This window comes from Phycomyces blakesleeanus (assembly GCF_001638985.1).
Source record: "Phycomyces blakesleeanus NRRL 1555(-) unplaced genomic scaffold PHYBLscaffold_8, whole genome shotgun sequence".
In the NCBI taxonomy this organism is placed as follows: Eukaryota; Fungi; Mucoromycota; class Mucoromycetes; order Mucorales; family Phycomycetaceae; genus Phycomyces; species Phycomyces blakesleeanus.
In genome coordinates, this window is record NW_017265141.1 from 1098519 (window position 1) to 1116268 (window position 17750).

General features: G+C 35.2%; 6 protein-coding genes across 6 annotated transcripts; 4 read left to right on the plus strand and 2 right to left on the minus strand.

Annotated features, from left to right (window-relative positions):
* Nucleotides 1-716: 716 nt before the first annotated feature.
* Nucleotides 717-2263, plus strand: PHYBLDRAFT_67738 (hypothetical protein; the record flags this gene model as incomplete). Its single annotated transcript, XM_018441843.1, has 3 exons — nucleotides 717-805; nucleotides 1763-1944; nucleotides 2076-2263. 3 exons carry the CDS (start codon nucleotides 717-719, stop codon nucleotides 2261-2263), a joined length of 459 nt encoding a protein of 152 aa, XP_018293012.1.
* Nucleotides 2264-2662: 399 nt separating this feature from the next.
* On the minus strand, nucleotides 2663-3327 carry PHYBLDRAFT_67739 (hypothetical protein; the record flags this gene model as incomplete). Its single annotated transcript, XM_018441844.1, has 3 exons — nucleotides 2663-2776; nucleotides 3070-3164; nucleotides 3228-3327. The coding sequence occupies 3 exons, from the start codon at nucleotides 3325-3327 to the stop codon at nucleotides 2663-2665; spliced, it is 309 nt and encodes a 102-aa protein (XP_018293013.1).
* Nucleotides 3328-7008: 3681 nt separating this feature from the next.
* PHYBLDRAFT_181001 (hypothetical protein) lies at nucleotides 7009-8429 on the plus strand (the record flags this gene model as incomplete). Its single annotated transcript, XM_018438398.1, has 1 exon — nucleotides 7009-8429. The coding sequence occupies one exon, from the start codon at nucleotides 7009-7011 to the stop codon at nucleotides 8287-8289; it is 1281 nt and encodes a 426-aa protein (XP_018293014.1). The 3' UTR covers nucleotides 8290-8429.
* A 504-nt stretch (nucleotides 8430-8933) lies between these two features.
* On the plus strand, nucleotides 8934-11393 carry PHYBLDRAFT_132990 (hypothetical protein). The gene is made up of 13 exons (XM_018429540.1): nucleotides 8934-9080; nucleotides 9136-9196; nucleotides 9324-9455; nucleotides 9530-9551; nucleotides 9784-9843; nucleotides 9920-10057; nucleotides 10125-10242; nucleotides 10303-10404; nucleotides 10479-10575; nucleotides 10628-10679; nucleotides 10736-10834; nucleotides 10888-10969; nucleotides 11026-11393. The coding sequence occupies exons 1-13, from the start codon at nucleotides 9072-9074 to the stop codon at nucleotides 11149-11151; spliced, it is 1098 nt and encodes a 365-aa protein (XP_018293015.1). The 5' UTR covers nucleotides 8934-9071; the 3' UTR covers nucleotides 11152-11393.
* Nucleotides 11394-12165: 772 nt separating this feature from the next.
* PHYBLDRAFT_167302 (hypothetical protein) lies at nucleotides 12166-12600 on the plus strand (the record flags this gene model as incomplete). Its single annotated transcript, XM_018435622.1, has 1 exon — nucleotides 12166-12600. One exon carries the CDS (start codon nucleotides 12166-12168, stop codon nucleotides 12598-12600), a length of 435 nt encoding a protein of 144 aa, XP_018293016.1.
* A 113-nt stretch (nucleotides 12601-12713) lies between these two features.
* Nucleotides 12714-16686, minus strand: PHYBLDRAFT_167303 (hypothetical protein; the record flags this gene model as incomplete). Its single annotated transcript, XM_018435623.1, has 18 exons — nucleotides 12714-12748; nucleotides 12854-13085; nucleotides 13147-13272; nucleotides 13324-13551; nucleotides 13610-13801; nucleotides 13858-14295; nucleotides 14367-14541; nucleotides 14600-14813; nucleotides 14874-14978; nucleotides 15041-15171; nucleotides 15230-15342; nucleotides 15395-15567; nucleotides 15627-15668; nucleotides 15727-15895; nucleotides 15944-16189; nucleotides 16258-16369; nucleotides 16443-16549; nucleotides 16624-16686. 18 exons carry the CDS (start codon nucleotides 16684-16686, stop codon nucleotides 12714-12716), a joined length of 2901 nt encoding a protein of 966 aa, XP_018293017.1.
* Between the last annotated feature and the right edge of the window lie 1064 nt (nucleotides 16687-17750).

Consider the following 17750-nt stretch of genomic DNA (forward strand, 5'->3'; position numbering starts at 1 on the left):
CATACACACACAAACACACACACACACACACAAACACACACAATTTCTATTTTTCTATTTCTTTCTTACACACACACACACACACACACACACATACACACACACACACACATACACACACACACATACACATAGTCATAGCCATAGTCATAGACATACAAACATACATATACACACTTATATACATACATATATACATACAAAAGTAGAGGCGCATTTCTATCAAAGTCCAAAATCTGGGTTGTACCTCCAAGTCTCAAGGCCAAGTCGATTTCCAAAAAGGGGTCCAATGCAAAGTTCCAAAAGCAAGTTCCAAAAGAAAAACCAAAAACCAAAAACTAAATCCGAGGCCTATACTAAGTCCTGTAAAAAAAAACGGGCATATACTAAGTCCTCCACTCCTAAAGGATCAAATCCAAAAACCGAGGCGTAGACCAAAACCTATCAGAAATGATCAGGCACATTAAGTCCTCCACTCCAAAAGGATCAAAAGAAATCCGACCCTGAGGCCTATACTAAGTCCTGTCCAAAAATCACACAGGCATATACTAAGCCCTCCTCTCTCAAAAAAAAAAAAAAAAAAAAAAGCAAAAAAAAAAAACAAAAAAAGCAAAAAAAAAGCAAAAAAAAAAGCAAAAAAAAAAGCAAAAAAAAAAGCAAAAAAAAAAGCAAAAAAAAAAGCAAAAAAAACAAACAAAAAAAGCAAAAAAAAAAAGATGAACAAACCGGAAGAACACTGCATTGGAACCTGGACCTGGATTGAAGCAAAGCTGCGAACTGGAACAAGACTCTGGATTAAGACAAGGTATGAAATCCCTTTTTACATATATACATACAAAGCAAATGAAGTCTTTGATCAAAAACAAAAAACAAAAAAAAATGCTCAAAAAAAGAAGCTCAAAAAAAAACAGAAAGAGCAAAAGGAGCAATACCAAAACCCCCTTCTCTTATTCTTTTCAATATCAAAACCCCCTTCTCTTATTACTATTATGTGAAACTGACTGGACAAAAAAAAAGAAGTAAAAAAAAAATCAAAAAAAAAATCAAAATCAAAAATCAAAATCAAAAAGTCCAAATTATCCCCTTTACTATGTGTGCTGTGTTTGGACAAAAAAAAAAAAAAAAAAAAAAGTCCAAATTATCTTTTTTATTCTTTTCAATATCAAAATCATCCTCTTATTACTATTCCGTGAAATTGACTGGACAAAAAAAAAGAATCAAAAAAAGAATCAAAAAAACAAGAAAAAAACAAAAAGTCCAAATTATCCCCTTTATTATTTTTCAATACCAAAATCCTCCTCCTCCTATCACTCTTAGCTTATATTGACTGGACAAAAAAAAAAGAAGAAAAAAAACGGACAAAAAAAAAGATCAAAAGAAAAATCAAATGGACCAAAAAAAAACCGACTGGACTTGACTGGAACCGACTGGACTCGACTGGACTAGCATGGCCTGGAATATCTTAGTATACTTAATTTAATTTAACCTAACTTATATTCCCCTTATAAAAATTTGAACAATAAATTTTGATCTCATTTGACTTTGATATTATCTTTATGTTTTTGTCTCTTTTTGATTTTGATCTTACATTTGTCTTTAAAAAATATTATTAATAATGTTTTTGGTACTACTATATTACACTTGAGAGCTGTCTTATTATACTTGTGTTCCTTGGTAAGGTAGACAAGGTGTATTTTCTAATGAGGCATTCATTCAAAAATATAATCCTGAATCACGATAGCCCGATATCCCGATAACATAGTAAATTGGTCAAAAGTGTACACTTAATTTGGTGGGCAAATTCACACTTTGTCCCAAATTTCTGCTCTCGGGATTTGTCAAGTGGTTCATTCAGTTCACTATGGCACGACGGGGTTTGGTTTTGGTATAGCTCATTCAAAAATATTGTCCTAAATCTGGAAAATTGGAAAACTGGAAAACAGTGTAAATTGGACAAAAGTGTCCCCTTAATTTGGCAGACAAATAAAAATTCCGTCCATATTTTTGCTGTTCCAGATTTGTGTGGTGTATATTTGTCGAATTTATGTCTCTTAGTTTAAATTTTTGTATTCCAGCAGATTTGCTTTCTATTTTGAAGTTGCCACAGAATTCTTTAAATTGCCACAGAATTTTATTGAATTACTACAAAATCTATGGCAAAATGATCCAAAATTGCCACAATTTTCCTCCAGCTATACGATATTTAAAATGCCTTGAAGACGTAAAAGTCCTAATTCTTTATTTGGACATTATGGCAATTTGATTTTATTTTGCGACAGCACAACACCCACTACAGCATTCCTCTTTTTATGTAAGAATTAAATTAATCGTAAATGAATTTCAACAGCTGGAATGAATTTTCACTTTTTTTCCATTACTGAAAAGTATTCACGAATAGTTGTCCCCTATTAATCGGATTCATATAGGACGAGCAACTAATATAGCTTTGGCCAGAGTTTTTAATAGGAGCAAAATGATAATTAACTCTCTAGTCAAACTTTTTATACTTTACAATCACTCCAGTGCAGTCCAGTGCCGCACAAAACTACTGTGTAGAATATAAAATAATCATAGAAATAGCCAATCTCTTGAATAAGTGCTCAGTAACAGAGATTGTTTCTTTTTATCTAACTAAAAACACTTGACAAAATTTAGGATGGGTTTATGCATTCAAGTTTATCCCGGTCAAGAATGTTCGACAAGTTATTATAGTGTTTTTTAAAGAGAATAATACAATAAGTTTAGCTGTAAGAGAGGATAAACTATGTACGAGGTACTAATATATATTATAAAAAAAGGTAAGAAAGAAAGAAAGAAAACTTTACTAGACAAAGTATACAACATACACTCAACCGTTGCCAAGTGTTAGAAATATTGGACTTATACATGCATATTAAAACAGATACAAATTTCAAACTTAAAATTAATTTCATTCTTTATTCGACCTTTCAGAAAGGTTTAAATTTCGTTCTAATTGTTTTTGTGCTTTATTCCATGTCTTAAAAAGTTGGTCGACTTCTCAGTCGTGTATTCGCACAGGGGACACGCATAGCTTATAGGACGTATTACAAGCCCGCCAATCCTTTGATCAAACTCATTATTATCTCGAATGTTCATGTTTAAAAAGTTTTGTTCAATGTTAACATCTTCCATTAGCTCATCGTCTATAAAAATATCCAAAAAAGTCATTTTTTTTAAATAAGACAATTTAGCTAAAGAAAATTTACCATCTCTTGTGGTTTCTACCAAGTTAGCTGTTAGTATATTTGCGGGAATTATTGAAGAAACGGGTTCGAATAATTGCGTATTTCTGAGTATTTGAGACATAATAGAATAAGATAAAGAGCAATAATAATGCGAGAAAAGCCCTCTTTTTATACCTTTTTTTTTATACTTTATTTATTGTTGTTAATATTTTTTCTTTTCTCTTTTAGAGAGTACTATACGTAGCAAGAAACTAAGTATACACATTAAGAATCAGTAATGACTGGCACGGGTTTAGTAAAGGAAGCCTTTTGAGGAGTATTAGTAAAATAATAAATAGGACATAAAATTAAAAGAATAAACGCTACTAATTTGTACATTCAACGCTCTTTTTCCTTTTTCAAGCACACATATCTATTGTATGTATTTTATATGTGTTTATTCGAGAGTACACCCTAATTCAAGCATCTTACATTTACATTAAACTATTATGCGGCTTGAATATAAATATATGTTTCGTGGATTCAAAAGTGGTAACTTCAATAAAATGATCAAGACTGCTTTATGTACATATATATATTCTTCTTTATTATTATTGTTATTATTATTATCTTAATAACTCCTCATTTTCAAGCCGTATAAAAAGCACCACATCATGTTGCCCTCGATAGAAAATACCATACGTGTACAAATAATAGCCATATGATATTTAACATAGTATGAGATCAAAAATAAGAAATAAAAATATACCAGAAAAAATGAGGAGCTGTCTGGCTTTTAATGTTTCTAAAAAAAAAATGAAAAATCACTTACAGAAAACATAGCAACTGTAACAGATTACCATCTACCTACTACATCTACCCCTCTGATGTAAATACTTTCTCACAATTTTTTTCCAGTACCTACACAAGCAGAATGTGCGGAAAACAGCTTGAAAAACAAAACAAAAAATTATTTTACCTGACCCCACCAATATTGGTCGTTCATCGGGTGCTCTTCTGTCTTGATCTTCCTGATCACGCCCTACCTGTTTTTCAAGTGTACTCATGCCAAATTTTCTACATCATCATCTTAGGTTTATGATGCACTCACTGAAATTTTACCTTTGATAGCTCTAATTTTTATACTTCTTCAATTTATTCTAAACACTATACCCTTGTTTTACGATTTTCTTCTTAATTATATTTAACATGGAAATTCACTGGGTCTCCATTTCTATTTCTGCCAATATTTGATGAGGACAGACTAAAAGTTCAAAAAAGGGGCAAAAAAATCCAAAGATAATTACCCGGGATTTGCTCCTCTACAAAAAAGTACAATTTATTACAACTAATATATCGACAGAAAGTTCTTGTCGTATTGAAACAAAGCAAACATATTGACTTGGTGCCAGGTATAAAAGACCATAATTGATATCAATTATTCTCTTTATACCAAAATCTTAAAATAAACAAATCTATGATGCAAGCTACTAAAGATGAATGTCATATTTTGATTTTTGATATTCAAAAGAAATCTGTGCTTTAGAAATAGCAGACAAATGTTTACAAAAAATGAAGCATATGCTACACGTATCTGAACTTCCTCCGCTTTCTTCTCTGTATTTTTGTCTCAGATAATCAATAAAATAACTTTCTTCGGGGTCTATAAGGTATCATTCCTACTCCAAAATTCCAAATCTCTTGAAGTGAATTCTGGATGTACCGCCTGTTTATATTTGAGCTTTGTTTAATTATTGTATCATCTGAAATATCTTATACCCTTTAAATCCAAAAAGCACTGACAAAGTTTAAACATTTGTGTTCTTTCATTTGTCTCATTGCCCCAGAATTCAACTCGCCTACACAAAGACTATATTATATTTTATAGTATTTTGTATTGTTAAAAAATCCTATTAGCAAACGTCTTTTTGGTTGCAGCATTGAAAGTTTTGAATGTCCAGACAGAATATTCAATGACATACAGTAGAATTTCTTGTATATATTTACATTATTGAATGTTTCGCTAATTAGTTGATATGACAGTAAACCTCAACATGGTTTTTCGAGTATTTAAAAACACTTGAATTTCGACATTTTGATATATATATTTTCCATGCCCTATCAAACATCACAATACATGTGTTAGTTTCTTCAAAGTATTGAGCGCTACTGTAAATAAAATGAAATATATTTTATGGAACTATACACTTGTGCTGTTTTCTAAAAATTGGTGCATTTTTTTTCTATTTCACCTCTTCTAAAACATGAAGAATTAAAATAATTTAATTAAGTGAAGCTTAGGGCAATAAATATACTTCTCAGTAGTTTTCCGGGGCCCTCATAATTCTCTGTTCAAGTGTGGATTTCTACGTCCCCAAAAAATAATGATATTGTTAGATACAACTTCTTTCAACTGCTAGAATGTCTATCAAGAAGAATTTTAGTATTTTCATCTTTCTATATATTTTAATTAATTAATAACAAAATAAAATAGCGCTCTGTACTGACTCAGTTAGGTTTACTTCAACTTTGACAGAAGTGTTTCTGATGAATTGCATCCTTAACCTACCACCCCCTGAAAACAAGCCACACTACAGTGACGTATTTTTACAGTAATCCTACGGAGACGACGTTTTCTGGTGGGACACGACGTTTATGATTAATCGGACTAATTAGAGAACCCGTTGGGATGTGATATTTTCAAAGACTGCTAAAAAAGAATTATTAGTGAAGCCCAGTCAAAAAAAAAGAAAAACTCAACCACAGTTGATGAAAACATAAGTACTGTGCCAAACATAAGAGAGATATATCTTAATAAACTTGGCTTTCCAAGACTTATTCTCTTAAGTAGATATATAGAGACGACTCTTGACTATATTATGTTTATGTTTGAAGATAAAGAAACAAGCTCAATTCTTAATAAAAACTTGGTGATGAAATGGAGTGAAAAACTAGAAAACTCCCAATTTTTCACTCCATTTCATCACTAAATGGCCTCCCTCAGTAAAATTTTACATCTTTTCATTGGAATTTCAATCGCCGCGTAAAGCAAAAGTGAGTGAAAATTCTAAATTTTCACTCGACAGCGGGTTCTCTATTACTTATGACTACCTGTCCGGGGCTCGGTGTCTTTCTCTAATCCTTTAGAGCAAAATGGTGTGCCCTGAAATTCATGCAATATATTCGTATCAAAATAGCCATTTGCGTAAGAAAATTAGACTTGGCCATAAAAAATAATAATTAGTTACAGATACACTATATCAATAGCTAGCTATGCAAAATATTATAAGGAACTGTTGAATTACAGGCTTTGTGATCCAATCTTGTTGAATATTTTACCATTTATTAGCCTTCCTATGTATATGATGTCTTTCTCTTTTTTTGCCCAATATATCCGCATTCTCAAAAAATGGACCAGGGTCTGTCTATAAAAGAAACCAGAATTAGCTTAAAGACACTAACTGGTAGGTAGTCCTCATCCACTCTTTTATTTTTATTTTTTTAAAGCACAAAAAAAAACGTTGATACGAACATTCTATATCCTGGTTTGTATTAAATATTATACTAAGAATGGATTCTTAAGGACCAGATATAATATTCCATGCCGGGAAGAAAATCACAATTTGTGGTCCGGTTGAATCAAAATGTCGTGCCCCACCAGGAAACGTCGTCCCCCTAGGATTAGCGGTATTTTTACTGGTCAAATAAAATGACAAGCATAAAAGTATCTTGCTTGTGGTGTATATAGCAAAATCTTAGTGGCGAGTTTTGTCAAAGAAATAAAACATCTGGCGGTGATGTCAAATGTCATTCTTGTTTCAGCATGCTTTCCAGGACAGGACAACATTCTATACTGAAGCGTGCAAGCTGTCTCTTTCTTAGAAGCAGCGGATTAAACAGTCGCCCATGTATTTCAGTAGTCGCAACACATAGGCTCTCAGCATGGTGTCCTACAACACGATCTCTATCCTTTGCACAACCTCTCTGGACACGCTGTTATAGCACAAATGACATCAGCAATTCACATTTAGAAGATAAAACCCCTATTAAATCTGATAATGAAGAATCTATTTTTGAGGCCGTCCGAAAGCTCGAGAACGATTCGTTTTCCAACGTTCCTACTTACAGCACTGCAGAATTGAACGCCCTTTTGGAGACACTGGCCCAAAAGGGAGAAGCTGCTCGGGCACAGAGACTGTTCAAGGCCTTCTTTCAGAACGATAAATATAGCCCTACTTTGGTTACCTATACATATCTTATGCTGGCGTACATAAATGATGGAAACTACCAGATGGCTATGGATATTTATTACGAGCTCAGGGACAGGCATGAGCCTGATGAATCAATTGCAACTCCCAAGACAGTCGTTCTTGACAGCACACTCTACCTCACTTTAATCAATGCTCTTACTCACCATTCGGTCAGCACCAGCCCGAGAGAGTCGGACAGCAGTGGGAATAGCTATGCATACACTGTAGAAGACGGCCCTGATGAACTCTACAACATAGACGGGACATCTCAGCCACTGCTGCTAACTGCCTTGACGTTGTTCAATGATATGCGCCAATTGAGTATAAAGCCAAATGCAGATACGTATATTGCAATGCTCCAGGCATGCGGAAAATACGAGGATGAATATGTTCTCGAGCAAATTCATAAGTTGATCCGCATGGACATTTACTTTGATCCTACCATCGCTGTTTATCGTGCACTAATGAATGCCTACAGTCAAGTCGACAATTGTCAACAAGTGCTGGAAATATTTGATCTTCTTCCTGTCTCTTCTATCGGTAACGATATGGTTTCGGTTGCATTGAAAAGTTGTCTTAAGAATGGGCAGGCATACAAAGCACCACATGTGTGGCATAGTTTGGAGACAATTGGGTTTACGCCAACTAGTGAACATGTCCGAATGTATCTCGAGGCCCTTTGCCGGTCAAGTCAAGGCTTGGAAATAGCTTTGGATCTGATGGAGACAATTGGATCTTCTTTGGGTGATAAGAAGCCACATTTGGAAGAAGCAACCGTCGATAGATTGATCCAATATGCTCACACAAAAGGAGAATCTGAGGAAAAGTTGGCGGATATTGCGGCATGGAAATAAGACTATAAAGTATAAAATAAAATATATAGAATGAATACCCAGCTGCTCATAATTTGGCAACCCTACTTGTAAAATGAGTTCCTAGACACTAGTAATTATATTATATATATTACATACTTAAATAAAATGTAATATCATATATAAACTGGCTTTTATTTTAGAGTGTGCCGCGTTCTGGATACAGAACTATCACAAATGATCAAATTTAGGCAAGGAACCATTATCACTTTGTGGCATATTCTAGCTTACTTACATCTATATATAATCTTCTTTATTTAAATTTATTATGATATCAAAATGATTTTATTTTGGTCAATTTGAGCTACAAGGGTCTATATAAGTAAACAAAGCTTGATTAAATTGGCCCTTTGATGAAGTGTATGTATGTGTATGTGTGTTTGTTTTTTAATCAACTTGTATCAAACGGCAGATTTATTTTTATTGTATAAATTCATATTTGATTTATGACCCCGCCTAAAAAATGGCCTGAAGACAAGGATCGGAACCTGAGTGGGTTGATTTTTGGGGGTGAGGATTGTCCTTTTTATCGAGAGGTGCTGATCAGTTACCATAACAGAATATGTGTCACACTAAAGGATATGACATTGTACGTGCATTGCTATGAAGAGCACACGCATCGTCACCCCTTTTATTCACTCCTCTTCCCTCCTCTTGCGCTTCATAGCGTTCCTCCCCCTCTTTGCATAAACCTTTCATTTAAACCTAACCTTTTTACTTCCTCTTCTTCCCTCTTCTTCCCTCTCTACAAGAAACTACACAACATGTCCCACGTAATTACTCATTTTTCATCATCATCTTCATCATCATCTCATCTCCTTTTTTTAGAGACTCGGCGGACGCAGAAAGAACGTCAAAAAAGGATTCCAATTTACTCTCATGGTTGTCGGTGAGCAAAGCAGACCTATCTACATACCTACATACCTATCCACCTGCCCGTCTGCCTACCAAGGCTTATCCTTTTTAGCAAACTTATATTTTTCTTTCTTTCTTTCTTTCTTTCTTTTTCTTTTTAGGCTCGTCTGGTACCGGTAGAACCACCTTTGTCAACACTCTCTGCGATTCTGGTGTTTTGGCCAAAAAGGTCTGTGACAGTCCAGAAGACGCCCATATTGAAGCAGGCATCAACATAAAGCCAGTATCTGTTGGTGAGATTATATTTTATATATACACAAAGCCCTCCCAAAGAAATAAACACTAACCACTTAAATTCAATTCGTAGAGCTCGATGAAGATGGTGTCAGGTAAAATGCAAAACGAGATCTATTTGGAAAACATCAAAGGGGGTGTTTAGAAAATAAAGAGAGCGGTAGATAGGAGCCTATGCAAGGGGGGAGAGAAGGAGAGAGTGGATTTGGATCTTCAACTTTATACACACACACGCATACATATATATACATATACATATACATATACATATATATCTATTCGTGCTCTTTGTTGGTCGGCAATCTCACCTACTTGAATTTCGGATAGAATATCCCTCACCATTGTTGACACCCCTGGATTTGGTGACAACATTGACAACGAACGATGGTAAGCAAACAAGACCTACAGATACTACATACTTCCCTGCATATCTCCTCAATCTCGCACCGTTTTCTGTATCTAGTTTCCATGAGATTGTTGCTTATCTTGAGAGACAATATGACGATATTCTCGCCGAAGAATCACGAATTAAACGTAACCCTCGTTTCCGCGACAACCGTATCCATGCCCTCCTTTACTTTATTTCCCCCACAGGCCATGCGTAGGTTAATGGTTAATTAGTCGATCAATCACTCAATTAATGACATTATTTTTTTTGTTAAAAAAAGACTTCGTGAGATTGATATCGAGCTTATGAGACGCCTTAGTCCTCGTGTTAATGTTATCCCTGTCGTTGGTCGCGCTGACTCCCTCACACCTCAAGAACTAAAAGATTTTAAACGAAGAGTAAGCAATTTTGGTTAGCCAGACCGACGTGTGGAACACCGTGCTTACCACGTGTGATAGATTATGGAAGATATTGAACATTACAACATTCCAATTTACAATTTCCCATACGATGTGGAAGAAGACGACGAAGACACTATCGAAGAGAATAGTGAACTCAGAGTAAGTAATGGGATCAACCCGTCGAAGCAGTCCTTGATATATATATATGTTTACTTATCCACCCCTGGATTCAGGCTCTGCTACCCTTTTCAATCATTGGCAGCGACGAAGAGATCGTTGTGAACGGTCGTACGGTGCGTGGCCGTCAATACCCGTGGGGTGCCGTTGAAGGTACACATCAGCCACGTTGTCTGTGTAACAATACTCACGATGTCTTTCTTAGTTGACAATCCCCAGCACTCGGACTTTGGAAGACTGAGATCAGCACTATTGAGGTAAGTTGACAAAACCTACCCAACTTGATTCATGTTAATAAACTCTGGCTGTGTAGCTCTCATTTGCAGGATCTCAAGGAAATTACTCACGACTTCTTGTACGAGAATTACCGTACCGAGAAGCTTAGTCGTACAGTCAGTGGCGGTGACCAAGAGTGAGTCCAATTAATGCATATCAGAAATCGCGGTTACTTATTCTGTATTCTAGTGATGCTGCAATGAATGTAGACGACATGGCAAGCCAGGGAGTCCGTCTCAAGGAGGAGCAACTGAGAAAGGAAGAAGAAAAGGTATTGTTTATCTATCTCGCCTTATCTACTATACTAACACAAATTATAAACTATAGCTTCGTGAGATCGAACTCAAGGTTCAGCGTGAAATCCAGGAGAAGAGAGCCGAGCTTTCGAGCAAGGAAGAAGCATTGCGCAGTCTTGAAGCAAGACTCGCACAGGCCCAAATAGCAGATGCATAAAGGTGTGCACATAAATTTCCACAAATGAAAGGTTCCAAATTTATGTGTAGAAGAGATATCACTTGCTGCATATGTACTTTCCAGTTCTTAGAAGATATACCAAATCTCTGCTGAATATCACCTTTTTGGCTCATTTCTATTTTTTTAAAGCCTCTATATTGATCTAATTCTTCTCATCATCTTAATAGCCCTTTTTTAAATTGATATAATTTTATGAAACAAACTCAATGACTTGACCTCTTAATAAGTATAATCATCATTTTCATTGTTTTTACTATTGTGAGAATTCAAAAAAGAAACAAACAAACAAACAAACAAACCTAATGCAAGGGCTACACAAGTGTCTGTGTCCTTCCACAAGTTTGCTAATACAAGCACTTTCGTACCCTTTCTATTTGTTCTTTGTTGGGGTTTCAAGCATACCAACAATTATTGGAGAATGGAATATACCAAAAATTTATATCCATTAATAGCCACTCTTATTATGGTTTTTACATATCTTGTATTTAGGTAGCCAAAGGAGACATGTACCCTAAGCAGGAATTTTGAGTTTTACAATAAAATGTTTGACCTAACAAAGACCTTGTAACCCAGAATGTTGTCCAGAGCAAGGTTAAGACATGAGTTTGATCTGGAACAAAGTATCTGCAGGTCAATATGAAATGCGACCCTGCAACTTCCCCTTTTTGATATATATATATATATATATATACATATATATCTTTTGATTTTTGGCTTTACAGGAGTTATATCACCATTTGATGTAGTGCTATATTCACATTTACCTAAAAGACAATACCTATAAATAACGCGCGTATGCTTAACTTGATCGTTCAATCGGATCAATACTCCTTTAACAGTACAAATTTAATACCCTTAATAAAAATACTATGCTGTGTAAAGTACACACTAACTTACCCAAATATTTTGGTGTACAATTTGAATTCTCCTATTGAGCTTTGATCATCTAACGAAACAAGAAGGCGGAGTTCATCCCTATTTGCTCCTTATACTATGGCTCTCTTTACTATCCAACTCATCGTGCCTTCAGACATCGATGACAACCTTTATGAAATCACTCAACTTGTCAAACAGCTATCACCCTCAGCTATCGAAGCTAACGTAAAAAGATCCCTCGAATCTCCTTTGAATCACATCGTAATTGCTCGAGACATGTACGACAAAAAGATCATTGGTTCAGCTACTCTTGTCATCACTCATTGCATGACCGGATTACGCGCTCATGTTGAAGATGTCATTGTGACCGAATTATGGCGCGGAAAAGGGGTTGGAAAAGCTCTGCTGAAAAAGATCATTGAGATATCCCAATCGCTACACACGAAGACCTTGGACCTAACGAGTAGACCCGAACGAGAGACAGCCAACTCGTTGTATCAAAAGCTGGGATTTGTTCGGCGTGAAACAAATGTGTATCGTTATTCTCTATAAATAGTATCACGAATTATTTACACATATAATATATCCCAAACAGTGTTTTTATTTGATTGTATTAAACAACTCTTTATAAACCACAATACAAAAGCAACGCGTTACAACATTCCTTATTGGGCAGAAAGAGATGCAGCCAATTCAACAACTATTTAGATAATACAAAATGAATATAGGATAAGTATCTTTGTACAATGTTTAAAACTATTTGAAATAAACACACACGCGCATATATATATATAAGTGTACTTACACCAAGAGAATCCGCCTTTCTTTCCAAGGATTCCTAAACTGGTAGTAATAAACTCATTGGTTCTGTTAAAATCCTTTTCCACCAAAGCAATCTTATTTGCAAATGCTTTTGCAGAGGTCTCTTTGTTTGGATCCTCTTCTCCAAGAGGGGCTTTTACATAAGTTTCAGATAGTATAAAAAGCCTTTCTACCAAACTCAGTATATGAACCATAGCTTTCTTGATAGGCTTTGACTAAATTTTATAATTTCAAAAATCATTTGTTAAAAATAATTATAAATTTCCCTAAAATTACCTTATCGTTCAAAAGACATCGATCTACAATCCTCCCAACATATTGATCATGGAGCAAAGTGATTTCATCTGCATCTGCAGTTAAGCTAATATTATTTTGCAGCTTTCTGGTTTCCGAATGAAGAATCTAGAGGATATGGGGTTAACCAAGTGTACTTATTGTTAAGTATATATTTACCGTAGTCATTATGTAGCCCCAAAAGACATTCACAAACCACATCATACGCATTCTTAATGCATAAAATCTCATTGTGCTTGTGAGAGCCTCAACCCTTGATCTCCCTTGGAACAGTGTTTTTTGCTCGAGAATATACTTTGCGCGTTTAATTCTTAGCAGCAAACCTGTAATCTTGTTGTATTCAGCTAGACTAGCCTGCCGTATAAAGTTATTGATTGGCCAGGGTATCTAATACGATTAAATATGTAAATAAGTTATGATTTAAGCAATAACGTTCTTAGTATACCATGTAATTGAATACAATATAACCGAGATAATAAGATTGGTCGTCAAGATACACCGATGTCTCATCTTCTTTGTCTGGTTTTTTCATATAAAGAAGAGTAGACTTTGCGCCTTGTCTCCCACTTGCATTGACTGCATCAGAAAATATTTTGTTGAGACTGCGTTTGTCATGCCATGCTTGCTTATGGTCCATCTAAAGAAAACTCTCCTCGAGCAATAAGTATATACCATAAAACAAGAGTATAGTACCTGAAGAAATAGAGCTTCGCAAAATATGTCCATCATGTTATCTTCCAGCATCAAATAGATTGATCCAATGCATTTCAGGTGCTGGTCCATTTTTCCATTTTTGTGCAGTATTACATTCAAGCTGCCAGCGGACTGTTCGTATGACGATCCAATATACGTCTCCAAGCAATAAGCAAAGTCCCTATCTAAGAGAGAACCTTTTTCATCTGCCGGGTCTGATGAAATCTCTTGGCCCACATCTTGATGCTTTACCCTAGTCTTTTTAAAATATGGTTCGAATGCGAGAGGAAATACGGCTTTTGAAAAAGGATCAACATTAGTAGGCACTGGAGCTTCTTCCACTATACTCGTTGTGTTGAAAAAGAACTCATGTTTAAAAGGTAATATTGTATTAAGGGCCGTCTCAAAAAAAGTGTGTTCTTCCATCTCATAGCATTCCTATAGTTAAATAGTAAAAAAAAAGGTTATTGCTACAAAATAGCATACTTGTATTGATTCTAGAGTCTTACATTGCGTGATAATATTCGAGATATAAAGCACTCTGCCTTTCCCGTGAAGAATACTCGCGCCAACATATTTTCTTCAAAAAGTGGGCAAGAGAAACTTGTATGTTCTTGATCAGCTAAATGTAATCGAAATCCCTCTGACCAAAAGGATAAACTTGTCTCTTTTACGCTCATTATTCTACAATTCAAATATGAGTCAATAGTTGTTTTGTACGCACTTGTATTGTGTATCATACCTTGTAACGAAAAATTCACGGGCAACATCGCCTCTTAATGTACCATAAAAAATCCAATCATCCATAAGTTGACCATATGGTACCAGTGTCTGGCGAAAGAGATAAGAAAAGCTATGAAGACTATGCGTTTTTCCAGCTAGTTGCGAATGAATGGAAACATCATAAAGTGTAGAGATTAAATATGTTGCTAGTTCCCTGGGCACCGGAAACTGATCTATCAATACAAGTATGAGTCGTAGTATTTAATTTTTGCCTAAAACACTAGAGAAAATACCTTTAAATGGTCCATTAAAAAGGATGCTATGAATTGTCTTGAAACGTTGTATTGGCTCACTTAATGTCTGTTTTATCTGAAGGAGTGATATAGACAGGTCTTTTTCTATAAGAGAGATATATATAAATGTTACATATATTGAATATAAGTGTTAAAAGTTAGCTTACCATAAGCAATGTAGCTACATTTAGCTTCTAAATCAGAAAGGATATTTTCGAATTCGTTCAATCCATTAATTACTGCTGTGGAGAATGCCTGGCAAGTTTGACCATAAATATTCGATGGCTTTTCCAAGATACTAGGAGAATGTTAAGTTTATTGTCACACACATATCAGCTAATCGAAACCTCATTTACCTATAGATACATTGACGAAGATCTGCTAGCAAGTTTCCAGTTTCACAGAACTCTCCCAAAAACGTGGTGAGCAATCGGTGACTGAGATGGCGAACTGTATAAGATGGATCAACCTATTTCTGAAAGTATTGGTATTACATTCAATTATAATATATGCGTTCTTACATAAAACTTGTCGGAAGATATCTGTTCATCTTCTCTTTCGGATGTTTCCTTAAACACAACTCCTTTGTACCCTTTTAAGAGAAACAAGACCTCACGAACCATATCTGCCTCATCAAGATACTCTAGGCTTTCTGTGCAGTATTCTCCGTAGTTATAGTGACTTAGGGATTCACCTATTGATAGATCCCAAATCTGTTGGTGATAGTCCAATTGTGTTAAGCATAATACTTACTTAACTGGCTTGGATCTTGCATTGAAGAAACTCCAGATATTTCTGTATTATAATTTTAGCTTATTTTTGTTTATTTTTAACATATCTTTAATCGCATTACCCATAGGCGAGTAATAATCATCTCTCCAATACTGCAATGACTCCATATCTTCTAGAGTATCAGGATCTGCTCTATCATCAATCTTTATGAGACTTGCATAATACGCGTCCTCTTCTTCAGCTGTTAATGCAGGTGGATCAATTCGCCTACGCCCAAGCTTAAGCTTAAGCTAGTCAGGGTATTAGCATTGATTGCGAAGCTAGTCTGAATGACCCACTTTCTTGGATTCCTTAGCCTTATCTCTCAATTCGTCCGAATCATATTCTTCTATAAGTTCATCTGAGGATAAATCTTCATTCTGTGCCCAATGATCCCCTTCCAAGGGATCTTCTGCTATTATATCTGCCCAAGTCAACTCTTTCTTTTCTGGCTGAGGTATTGAGGAGGGCTCTTGATAATTGTAAGCGAGAGAAGGAGAACAAGCAAGGATGAGAGCTAGCATATCATACTTTAAGATTCTTTGCTACAAATCTTAGGATAAGTTTCTATGAAGTTTGTGTAGATAAAAGTAATGAATATGAAGGCGCTTACGTTCGATATACACGACCCAATTGGCCTAGATTCATCTAATAGCTCAGCTTTGTACTTCTCGAGAAGCTGTCCTAATCGTTCTCTATTTTTAATCGAGAATTTCTCTTGGATACTTTATTACAAATGTGTAAAAGTAAATAAATCATAAGACCAGAGTAATAAATATATAGTAAGTATGCACACACTTTTTATAGCGTGTGTCAATATTATATTCATCAGTACTCGTGAATCGATGCTGAGCAAGTTTTGTTTTTGTCTTATTCACGCATTTCTTCCAAGAATCAGAGTTCTCCTGAAGTCAAGATTATTTAACGCAGATTTGGATTCAGTTTATATAACTTGATTGAGTATGGAATATAAATTAACCTCAAAACCCGTAAGTAGGCTAACTAGCTGTTGAGAGTATGAAGCTAATGGTAATGATGTCATTACAGTCCAGAATAAATTGTATGCAGATTAGATGAGTATAATGCATTTTTTAGTCGCTCAAAAAAAACACAATTCATTACCAAGTCACTCTTATGGTGCTCGCGGAGTGAATGATCGATTAGAAATAATGACTGATATACAGTATTGCCTTATTTAGGTGTTATAGCGATTTGACGGGAAATTTCCTGCAGTCAACACCTTGTTGTTAAAGCTTAGCGAGCGTACCTGCTAATGTGTATAGATGTGTAATGTTATTTGAACCTTAGAGATATATTTTTAGGCTTGATTTCGAGTGTCATAACCTCTAAGCTATAAATCTCAAGAGATTTTACATACCATCTCATTTAACCTATAGTGAGCATAAAATATCGAGCTAATACATGTTTAAAGTGGAAGCCGTACGGCAATTGAGTAAATATCTAATCTTCCAATAGTGTGCGTGTATTTGATTGAAGACTTTTATCTATATATTAGGTGCAACTGTTACACCACGCGGGTTTTTCTTTCTCTCTCTCTCTTCTTTGGTTGGCAGATACTGCCTTTAGTTTAGAGTTAGCAATGGTTTTCAGGATTTTCCAGGTTTGTTCTGTGCGGGGAATTTCTGCTGCCTTTAAAAAATACACCCGGCGTTTATCATAAACTCTTCTTTTTTCTTTCTTTCCTCCCTTCTTTCTACTGCAGTCTCAAAAGCATTCCTAATCAACAGACAACATTCATGGCAAAATCGCTTATTATACTTGCAAGCGGTCTTGAACCAAATTTATTGGAAATTGAAATCAAGGAAAGTCTTTTTTTTAGCCGTGTCTTTTGACTATAAAACGATTGTGCTCATACTCCATGACAGGCACAATATGAGCCCAGCTTACTTCTATTCCGAGGTGTTCCCAAGGCTCTTTTGCCAATTTCTGGGAAATCATCCCTTGACTGGTGGTATGAAAAAGCACGCATAACGTTCGATAACATATATATTGTATCAAACGCAACAAAGTAAGACTTTTTTGTTACTTTATTTTATTTTATGCATTTATTTGTTGACAGAAACATGTCGTATTATTAGTTACAAG

What these genes read in the sequence shown, in the direction of transcription:
- PHYBLDRAFT_132990 (XM_018429540.1), top strand. An exon ending in ATTTCCCCCACAGGCCATGC is followed by an intron (nt 10,058 to 10,124) that starts GTAGGTTAATGG and finishes TGTTAAAAAAAG; the next exon opens with ACTTCGTGAGATTGATATCG. An exon ending in CCCGTGGGGTGCCGTTGAAG is followed by an intron (nt 10,576 to 10,627) that starts GTACACATCAGC and finishes TGTCTTTCTTAG; the next exon opens with TTGACAATCCCCAGCACTCG.